We start from the raw sequence: 11,165 nt of genomic DNA, 5'->3' as shown, positions 1-11,165 counted from the left end.
CCCCTCTCTAGCGCTTGGATTGGCTTACGCTGGCCAGTCCACGCCCAGTCCCAGCCTTGACCGGAAAACGGGTGGGGAAACGAGTGTGTGGGAGGAGTCTGACGTCGCAGGGCAGAAGTGGACAGCCCAGCTCGCCGCGCCGCGCCGCGCCGCTGCGAGTGAAGAGCCCGGTGGTAGTTTCTCACCATCATGTGCGCAATTTCACATCTGGTTTTGAACGGCTGACTCTGGCCCGCTGGTGTGGATTTGAAAGTAAGCTGTCATACATGCAGAGAGGTGAGACCGCCCTGTGGTGCTGTTACCGCGGTGTGCACAATCGATGGCCTGTTCACGATGAAACGGCCTTTTGTGAAAAGGGGGATTTTTTGAAAATATCCAGGCCTCCTTAGCCTCCTTTCCTTTATGCCACTGTTAAAAGCTGTAAAACGGACTGCAGGATGAAAATACATTTATAATTTGCGGTTCATTCATCGGTGAATATTAATCATACTAATTCCCTACTAAATATTTTGTAATAGTGTGTTTTTGCCAGATTATCATTTAAAACACACCAAAGATTTTTGCCTTCACCTACTGAGCTCCTCTAACTTGTAGTGGCAACAAAAACAGGTGATACCCTCTAATAAATGATATACACTCCCCTTTCAGCTCGATTTCTATGTAGATGTTTTCTTTATCTGACTAGGATAGTCACTTCAGAAGCTTTGCTCTGTGGTTTGGATCTAGATGAAGGCTTTGGATCTTTGTTCCACTAGAAAGTCCAAAGACAGCCCAGTTGTAGCCACTCTGCAGGAGCAGCCCTTTTTCCCCTAAAGTGTGGGAAGGTAAGAGAGAACATGATGCTATCTGTTAGGGGTGGGCAATACAGCAAAAACTCAGCATCGCAATACCTGAAAATATTTTCACAATATGCAATACATATCATGATATTATGTTTCTGATAAGTAGAACAGATACGTTCGATAAGTCTGACCAGACAAAAAGCCCCAGCAGTGCCACATGTACAGAAATACTGTCAAAACGATGAATATCGTGCTTAGACAATGATTGATGTTCAACTGCCCTTCACTAAATCTAGATAAACAGGGTAAATGTGCTCTTTGTAATGACACATGCAGTTGGACAGTGTTCTTTAGGTAATGACGATATTCAGGATATATTCAGAAATGAATACTGTAACATCATTTATCACAACATTGGTACAATATTTCAATATTGCATACCCCTACTGTCAATGCTAACAATATTCACAAGGTCTCTGAAAGAACAGCCTGTGGGGTTTGTGGCCTGCCATTTCTGTTTTGGTGTCATCTGGCCAGAACCCATTTCCAGTCAAAGTTCCAGAGATGGTCAGTGAACTTCTGCTAGTCTGATGAGAGTAGAAGTGTTGCTGGAAGGGTTGTAGTATCTTGCAAACTCAAGCAGACCAGCACCAGCCAAAACCAGACCGTTTGTATTAGGCATTGTTTAATTTAAGGCCTTCTCATTATGTTCATTTATAAGATATTGAGAAAATAGTCGAAAGAGGTGTAAAGGTGTTGTTAATTCACTGAAATAATGACTTGAGAAGAAGTAAAAATACCTTTCCAAAAAAAGTCATTGTCATAAAATATGTAATACTAGATCAAATAAAAAGTCAGAAAGAACGAATATATTAAAATGTACGTGTGACTGACTTAATGTAACTAATTACAACTCAACTGTGTTTAGCAATTATCACTTGGCTTCACGCACAAGTCCACGAGTGAAGTCCACGAGTGAAGTCCACAGTGAACTCTCCTGCCACAGTGTACGACAACAACAAACAAAAACTACAAATATTAGACATTTCACACATTTTAGAACATAAAATGATACACATCCTCATGCTCACACAACAGCCAAGTAACATAACAAAGTCACTTACTGACAAGTACAATGAGGTAGTAGAACAGGATGTAGTGCCATTGTTACAGAACATACGGACTAAAGGAACTGTGGGCCACTGCCCCTTAATGACCTTATTACAGTGGGGCAAAAAAGTATTTAGTCAGCCACTGATTGTGCAAGTTCTCCTACTTAGAAAGATGAGAGAGGTCTGTAATGTTCATCATAGGTTCACTTCAACTATGAGAGACAAAATGAGAAAAATAAATCCAGGAAATCACATTGTAGGATTTTTAAAGAATTTATTTGTAAATTATGGTGGAAAATAAGTATTTGGCCAATAACAAAAGTTCAACTCAATACTTTGTAACATAACCTTTGTTGGCAATGACAGAGGTCAGACGTTTCCTGTAAGTCTTCACCAGGTTCACACTGTAGCTGGTATTTTGGCCCATTCCTCCTGCAGATCTCCTCTAGAGCAGTGATGTTTTGGGGGTGTCGCTGGGCAACACGGACTTTCAACTCCCTCCACAAATTTTCTATGGGGTTGAGGTCTGGAGACTGGCTAGGCCACTCCAGGACCTTGAAATGCTTATGGAGCCACTCCTTCGTTGCCCGAGCAGTGTGTTTGGGATCATTGTCATGCTGGAAGACCCACCCATGTTCCATCTTCAATGCTCTCACTGATGGAAGGAGGTTTTGGCTTAAAATCTCACGATACATGGCCCCATTCATTCTTCCCTCAACACGGATCAGTCGTCCTGTCCCCAAAAAACAGCCCCAAAGCCTGATGTTTCCACCCCCATGCTTCACAGTAGGTATGGTGTTCTTGGGATGCAACTCAGCATTCTTCTTCCTCCAAACACGACAAGTTGAGTTTTTACCAAAAAGTTCTATTTTGGTTTCATCTGACCACATGATATTCTCCCAATGCTCTTCTGGATCATCCATATGCTCTCTGGCAAACTTCAGACGGGCTTGGGTACTGGCTTAAGCAGGGGGACACGCCTGGCACTGCAGGATTGGAGTCCCTCTCGGCGTCGTGTGTTACTGAGGGTAGCCTTTGTTACTTTGGTCCCAGCTCTCTGCAGGTCATTCATCAGGCCCCTCCATGTAGTTCTGGGATTTTTGCTGACTGTTCTCATGATCATTTTGACCCCACGGGATGAGATCTTGTGTGGGGCCCCAGATTGAGGGAGTTTATCAATGGTCTTGTATGTCTTCCATTTTCTTACCCACACTCCCACAGTTGATTTATTCACACCAACCTGCTTGCCTATTGTAGATTCACTCTTCCCAGCCTGGTGCAGGTCTACAATTTTCTTCCTGGTGTCCTATGACAGCTCTATGGTCTTGGACATGGTTGAGTTTGGAGTCTGACTGTTTGAGGCTGCGGACAGGTGTCTTTTCTACCTACAATGAGGTCAAAGAGGTGCCATTTATACAGGTAACGAGTGGAGGACAGAGGAGCTTCTTAAAGAAGTTACAGGTCTGTGAGAGCCAGAAATCTTGCTTGTTTCTGGGTGACCAAATAATTATTTTCCACCATAATTTACAAATAAATTCTTTAAAAATCCTACAATGTGATTTCCTGGATTTATTTTTCTCATTTTCTCTCTCATAGTTGAAGTGTACCTATGATGAAGATTACAGACCTCTCTCATCTTTCTGAGTAGGAGAACTTGCACAATCAGTGGCTGACTAAATACTTTTTGCCCCACTGTATATTGCTGTTTGCAAGGGTTTGACCACCCCTGGAGAAATGACATGTTCTGTTGATTTTCTAACTGAAAATAAGTTAACACATCCTCTACAGAGAACCCACTCAAATGTTTTATCTGCTCAATTTAGAGCAAAATTTGTATTTATTTGCTGAGCTTAACATACTGGGGAAAAAATAAAAGATAACACGTTTGCTATAACTTTTGCACAGGCCACATTTTATTATTTATATGTTGAATTTAGCAAATAAAGAGTAATTGTGCATTAAAATGTGCAGAAGTATGTCCCTGCAGAGGATTGGTTCCATTTTATTTTGAGCCAATATTGTATTGATGATTTGGTCACGCAGTTTGCACAGCACTAATAAGTGAAGCATAAGCTTGCTTGTGGCCAATTAGCTACATTAGTAAAGAGAAGTGCTCAATTTAGGACAATGAGTGCTACATGGAACCATTTCATGCTTAAGTGGTTTTTTCATGGTGAAAGGGTTCCTCAGACTGATGGAGAATGTGCTGTATATGGTTCTATATAGAACCTTTTTGAAAAGGGTTCTACATAGCACCAATTCTGTTTTGGTATTTTTGTATTGTGTCAAGCTTTTTGGTGCTATATGGAACCCTTTTCAAAAAAGGTCTATATAGAACCATATACAGCACATTCTCCGTCAATCTGAAGAACCATTTCACCATGCAGAGAACCCTCTAATCATGCAAAGTGTTCTACCCAGAACCATTTTCTTTAGATAAGATAGATGCCTTTATTGTCATTGCACAGTGTACAACGAAATTGAGCAGCAATCCAACGGCACTTTCCACAAACAAAACAATTAAACATAAGGCTAAAATGTATAAAGTGCAGGTTAAGGGGGAAAAAAGTATCAAAAATCTTAAATATATAGAGAAAGGACTATAAAACTACATTCTAAACAGACAATAGACAATAGACAAGTTGGGTAGCGGTTAGTTATTGCACATTCCTGGATAGCTTATAGGGTCATGATATTGCACATCTTAAGAATTATTGCACAGAAAGAGTACAGATTAGAGATCACACACTCGAGAACAATGAATAATTGGGGGCAGTCATGGGCTGGAGGTTAGGGAACCAGCCTCGTGACGGGAAGGTCGCTGGTTTGATCCCCAGAGCCGACAGCACGTGACTGAGGTGTCCTTGAGCAAGACACCTAACCCCCAACTGCTCCCCAGGCACTGTGGATTGGGCTGCCCACAGCTCCGGGCAAGTGTGCTCACTGCCCCCTAGTGCGTGTGTGTTCACTAGAGTGTATGTGGTGTTTCACTTCACGGATGGGTTAAATGTGGAGGTGGAATTTCCCTGTTGTGGGACTAATAAGGGTCACTTAATCTTAATAAATAGAACAGAGGTGGAGTGGAACAGTGAACAGTGTCCTATGAAGTCAGTGCCAGTACAGAGCTGTAGTGGTGCTCAGTCACTTCTACTGAGCACAGTGTTCTATAGAAAGTCCTTGTCAGTGTGTGTGTGTTTGTTATTACTAAATAACCTTTGAGGAACTTTTTAAAGTGTGTGTCTTTGTAGCTCCAACTTGTCTAATCTAATGACATTTGAGGAGAAAGTTTGAAAAATATGAAATCTTGCGGACTGTCTCGGAGATTCAGACACTAACTGCTGCTATATATGCAGAGAAAATGTCAACCCGCCCACTTTTTTAAGAAGCGCTCTTGTTGTCTGGTAACTAAGTTTAGAAGTCTGGCCTGGTAGGCAGTGTGGTGGAGGTTTTCCTTCCCCAAATTGATGCTTCTCTATAATCACATCCCTAATGTCCTGACAATTATATTTTGTCTTCATTGTGAATGTTTATTTTAAAGTCACTAATCATACCACAAGGCCTGGCAGAGGAAAGTGTACTTGTCCTCAAGGGTGCAGTTTTGGTTTTCATCATAACAGCATTCAGCCAGAAACGGTGTGGGGTCATTTCAGCGCTTATCACTCCTGGCTTAAAAGTGTAAATGGGTGTAGCCCAGTTATCCATAAAAGAACATCTTATTGCTCAATTGTTGCACTTTTATGGCTTTTTTATGGAGTCTATGGTGATTAATATTAGTAATATGAGACATGGGATATGTCTGGCTCAGATTAAATTATAATAGTTACTCTCAGAATCACAACTAAGAAGGTCTTGGATGAGAAATCGTTCAATCTTTAGTTGAGTTGCAGATGAAAAGTTTTAATAGCACCCTTTGCATAATTAAAGTGCTCTTCAGATTGATGGAGAATGTGTTGTGGATGGTTCTATATAGAACCGTTTTGAAAAGGGCTTTATATAGCACCTAAAAGGGTTCTTCTACTGTAACAAGCTTGACATTGCAACAACAGAGGAACCACTGCTAGAACCCCTTTCAACACTAATCATGTATAGAGTGCTTTGAGTGTTCTTGGTTCTATATGGAACCGTTTTCTTTAATAAATAACCCTTGAAGAACCATCTCCTTTAAGTGTGTAGACCTCAGGCAGTGCATTAGTAACAATTTGTGTAGTACATTTCCTTGAAGCAGCTTTTAGGGGCATTAAACAGGCATTAGATACCTGGTTACCGCCACTGTGAACAATTCTGACTCTGCAAGTTTCAAGTTAAATCATGAGGAAACTTTGTTTACATCTCATTTACATCTCAACTAGTCAAAACTTTTGAAAAATCTGTGGAATTCCCCTTTTAGCACAAGTGCCCTTTGTCTTTTGTTGTGATGTTATTGCCGTTTGGGAGAAACTACAGAAATCTCTTGTTTTCCTCTCCCATGAGTCTGCAGATCAGTCAACTCTCAGATCAGTCAACTCTTTACCATACAGAATGAATCACATTTCTACCATGTGGATGATGACAGCCAGGTAACAAGAGTAGACCTGCCCTGTGTAGCGATGTAACCCCATAACACGTAGATGTAATTGGACATGCCAAGCGGAACGTCAGTGAAACCTGCGTCTACATTCGTTTATTTTATTGATGGATTTAAAAAGAGCATCAACTTCATATGTGACTCATCAAGATTGTACATACTTCACTTTCTATTGAATTTCTAATAAACTGTTGAATAAAACTTCGCAAAACTTGGTTGGTTTTGAAGCCGAAACGACAAAGTGTAGGGAAAAAGAATTTGGGGAACAACATCAAGGCCAATTCATTTGTGTCTTCTGTGGAAATAGAGAGGAAGAGGCCTGTTGTCTTAAAGGGGGATTTTTTCAAACTTTCTGCACAATTCAATCCGTGAGATGTAAACCGTCGTTCAGAGTGGTCTGATGTGAAATGGTGCGTAATGACTCTTTGCAGTGGTGGTGTTGGGAACCAGAGGGATGTGATGTCTACAAAAATACAGCCATTTTACTTACTAGCCAAAACAGTGAACCTACATGTTTTTCAGTGTAATATAAATAACGGTAAAATTGTGGTAAATCAGGGAAAGACGTACTATTTTGTATCACAATGCCCTGTAAGTACTTCTCTGCCATGAATACATTAAAAAAAGGCCAAAGTCATATTTCAAAATAAACCATTTTGAGTAATAACTTTCTGTGAGGGAGCTTTTAGAGTCCTTAAGCTCTTAAGACACCTGATTCATTTCATCGCCACTGTGAACAACTGTGGCATGGTCATTTTTTCAGAATGCAGCATTTCACATCAAACCACTTTGAATGACTTTGTTTACACCTTATCCATCTAATTACACAGAAATGTTACAACATTGCTGACATTCCCCTTTAGTCCCCAAATGTATAAGGCAGATGTCGCACAAAGTCTGTCCAAGGATGGACAATGAATGATCTCAGATGTTTGTAATGTTGTATGCCTGTTGCAAAATGAAAGGATGTCAGTTGCTCTTTCCTTCGAATGCATAAGAGAAAATGTTTATGTTTACACAGTGTGGGGTTGTGTGTGTTATATACATATAAAAGTGTATGTTATATACATATAAAAGACATTTTGCCTTGTGAGAGCGCAGAAGAGAAAATCTCGATTTATTTTCTGGCGTAATTCCCTGCGGAGTAAACAAATCATCCCAGGCTTTCACCCATGAGTGAGCTGTAGCGCGATCAAGAGAAAACATGATGGCCTACTGAAATTTGGTTTCTTCAGAAAACCTTCTTAGTGGAACTAGAGCTGTTTATGGTATTAAAGTAGATGCCTTTTGCATTGGGCTTCGGTGGAACTTCAGTGATGAAGCTGTACGCCTACCTTGTATTTACACTCATTGTCCATTTTATCAGCTCCACTTACTATACAGATGCACTTAGTAGTTCTACACTTACAGACTGCAGTCTGTCTGTTTCTCTGATACTTTGTTAGACCCCTGTCACCCTGTTCTTTAATGGTCAGGACCCCCGCATGACCACCACAGAGCAGGTATTGTTTGAGTGGTGGATAATTCTCAACACTGCAGATACACGTGTAGTGGTGGTGGTGGTGGTGGTGGTGTGATAATGTGTGCTGCGCTGGTATGAGTGGATACCACAGCAGTGCTGTTGGAGTCCACTCACTGTCCACTCTGTTAGATACTCCTATCTCGTCAGTCCACCTTGTAGATGTAAAGTTAGAGATGATAGCTCATCTGTTGCTGCGCAGTGTTTTGGTCACCCTCTAGACCTTCGTCAGGGCTCACAGGGTGCTGTTCACAGGGCACCGTTGGCTGGATATTTTTGCTTGGTAGACTATTCTCAGTCCTTCAGGCGACACTTACGTGTTAAAAACTCCAGCAGCACTGATATGTCTGATCCACTCATACCAGCGCAACGCCACCCAAATACACCTGCCCTGTAACGGTACTGTGAGGGTCCTGACCATGGAAGAACAAGGTAAAGGTGGGTAACAAAGTGTGTGGAGCAACAGATGGACTACAGTCTGTAATTGTAGAACTATAAAGGGCACCTTTAGTGTTAAAATGGCTAGTGAGTGCAGGTTTAAGGTAGGTTTAATAAAGTGCTCAGTGAGTGTGCGTGTGACCTCATTTTAAGTCGGAGTTATTTATGGACTGGCGCTGCTATACTTCTGTTCCAGCACTGGAGGTCGCTGCACTCTACGAGTAGGCAGCGGCTGAGTCCCAGTCTGGATCTTCCATACGGCGCTGGCTGGAGTTCTGCAGTGTGGGCATCAGTCGGTGCCGTTCGCACTGGATGGAGGATTACCGTCCGAGTTCATCGATAGGAAGTCCAGATACCGAGCGATTCGGACCGGTAGCCGTTCGGGTGCCAGCTTGCGTCCGCCGGACTTGTACAACAAAAGGCAGAAGGGGAGCCGATTCGAGGCTGAGCGGGGACACAGGGAATCACAGCGGCTGAGTCGCGTTGCTTGGCCAAACATGAAGATCAATGACTAGCTAACAACACCGAGCCCAGCGGTTTGACCAGGCTAACCAGGCTAACCGTGGTCGTCAGCGAGAGCAGAGCAGGGACTGAAATTCGCTTCTGTGCAGGTTTCTTTGTGTGAAGCGTGGCCGCTTGACATTTCGAGGTCATGTTGCTGTGTACGCCGATTAATTAAGGTTAGACCTAATCTAGCTAGCTAGCTAGCCGGCTAATGTATCACAACAATAGAGGGACCGGGCTGCTAGATAACGCTGGCTAGCTCGAAAGCAGAAGCTAGGCGAGGTGGGGGCAGAGGAAGCAGCGTTGAGTCAGTTCTTCAGACTGAGGCTCACGTCTTCGTCCTGCTGGTTTTGGCTAGTTAGAGCCACAGAGCCAGAGGACACGGTGGACAACAAAGCCGACGTCTAGCTTAACGTTACTGACAGCGACGCTGGACTAACCTTTACTGCAGCTCAGGATGACACGACGATAAGGCGATGAAATGCTGATGCAAGATCTTCTATAACCGCATATTATTCATTAGAGAGAATGAGAAGGGGCGATCAGAGGGTCTGGACTTGACTACAAATGACCCTGAAGACCACCTGGCTGTCTGGTGTCGAGCGTTCGCAGTTTGCTGCCGTTTCTGTGTCGGCCGGAGTCTCGACCCTGCAGCCTCCTGATCTCATTTAGCTGCCTGGCATCGCGTCTAGTTTCCCCGTCAGTGTAAGTGAGAATGGCCGCCGTTGTGAATTATTCCCCACCGTGGTGGGTTAATCTGCTGCATCGCCTTCCTCACTTCAACCTGCAGTTCGAGCAGACCAGCAGTGATTTTCGCCCGGAGGATTCGTCCTATCAGCAGGTAAGCGCGATGCGGTTTACGCGTTTTCTCCTTTCTCTTATTAAGTCCCAGTGCCTGGGTGGGATGGGATGGGGGGGGTGGGTGATGGGGGGGCTGTCATTTGGTGATGTTATTAAATAATATACACCGACCAGCCAGTTCATCACAACCACGTCCTCGTTTCTACACTCACTACCCGTCTTATGAGCTCCACTTACCGAACACCACATAGGTGCACTTTATAGTTCTGTAACTAGAGGCTGTGGTCCTTCTGTTTCTCTGAGTGCTTTGTGAGACCCCCATAGGACCACCACAGAGCAGGTATTATTTGGCATTCTCAGCATTGCCGTGATGATTGTGACATGTTAGTGTTTGTTGTGCTGGTATGAGTGGATCAGACGCTGGAGTTTTTAAGTACCTCAGTGTCACTGCTGGACTGAGAACAGCCCACCAACCAAAATATCCAGCCAACAGCGTCCTGTGGGCAGCGTCCTGTGTCCACTGATGAAGGGCTAGAGGATCAAGGGCAAGGTGGACCAACAAGGTAGGAGTGGACAGTGAGTGGACGCAGTGTTTAAAAACTCCAGCGTCACTGCTGTGTCTGATCCTCTCATACCAGTGCAACACACCAACACGCCACCACCAGTGTCACTGCAGTGCTGAGAATGATCCACCACCCGAGGAATACCTGCTCTGTAGTGGTGCTGTGGGGGTCCTGATCATTGATGAACAGGGTAAAGGTGGGATAACAAAGCCTGCAGACTCCAGTCTGTGATTGTGGAATGTGGAAAGACAAGGAGGTGGTTTTAATGTTTGGTTTTAATTGTCTCAGTTTAAGAATCAGTTTGAGCACTCTGTTGTATAACATTGCGAATATTGTTGCAGGTCATAGTTTTAAATGTCATGTTGACATTGTGATCTCATGTGATGGTTACTGTCCTGCATATCGCTGTTGTTGGAAGAAAACTTCCAAAATGATAAGTTTACAGGAAAAGGAAAAACCAGCTTTACTTTCAGTGGAAGTCAATGGAAATGTCAAAAACGGAAAAACTAGGTTTTCTTCCGACAGCAGCAATACAGCCACTATTCAGTCTAGTTCATCTCGTTCATCTCGTTCATTCATTCATTCATCATCCAAGTTGCTTATCCTTCTCGGTCGGGGGTGGTATCTCATTATCAAATATCAATGCTGCAGAAAAAAAAACAAAAAAAAACCATAGCAGTGTCATCTCAGAAAAGCTTAGCCGGTGTTCATCCTGCCAGAGGAGAAGACTCACGAGCGTGGCTGAAGGAGGGGCCTTGAACCCCCCCCCCCCCGCTGTGATTTTCCGTCATCAAGGCAGCAGATGGTGGACAGACAAGTTACGAGTACCAGCCTGTTGACAGTGCCTTTTAATTACCAGCTCATCTTAAACCAAGTTTGACC

General features: G+C 43.3%; 1 protein-coding gene across 2 annotated transcripts in view; it reads left to right on the top strand.

Moving 5' to 3' along the window:
* Positions 1–8,648: 8,648 nt before the first annotated feature.
* The window catches only part of ttyh3a (tweety family member 3a), a 68,151-nt gene continuing 65,634 nt past the window's right edge, over positions 8,649–11,165 (top strand). Inside the window, exon 1 of one of the 2 annotated variants that reach the window (XM_017703208.2) lies at positions 8,649–9,760. In XM_017703208.2, coding sequence (XP_017558697.1) covers positions 9,635–9,760 — 126 coding nt within the window. In that variant the 5' untranslated portion in view covers positions 8,649–9,634. The remainder of the gene's footprint in view (positions 9,761–11,165) is intronic. The other variant, XM_017703207.2, reaches the window with a different exon arrangement.

The sequence above is a fragment of the Pygocentrus nattereri genome, chromosome 27, assembly GCF_015220715.1.
Source record: "Pygocentrus nattereri isolate fPygNat1 chromosome 27, fPygNat1.pri, whole genome shotgun sequence".
Lineage (NCBI taxonomy): Eukaryota > Metazoa > Chordata > Actinopteri > Characiformes > Serrasalmidae > Pygocentrus > Pygocentrus nattereri.
Note: the sequence above shows the minus strand (reverse complement) of the source record. Positions and strands in the feature narration are given on the sequence as shown.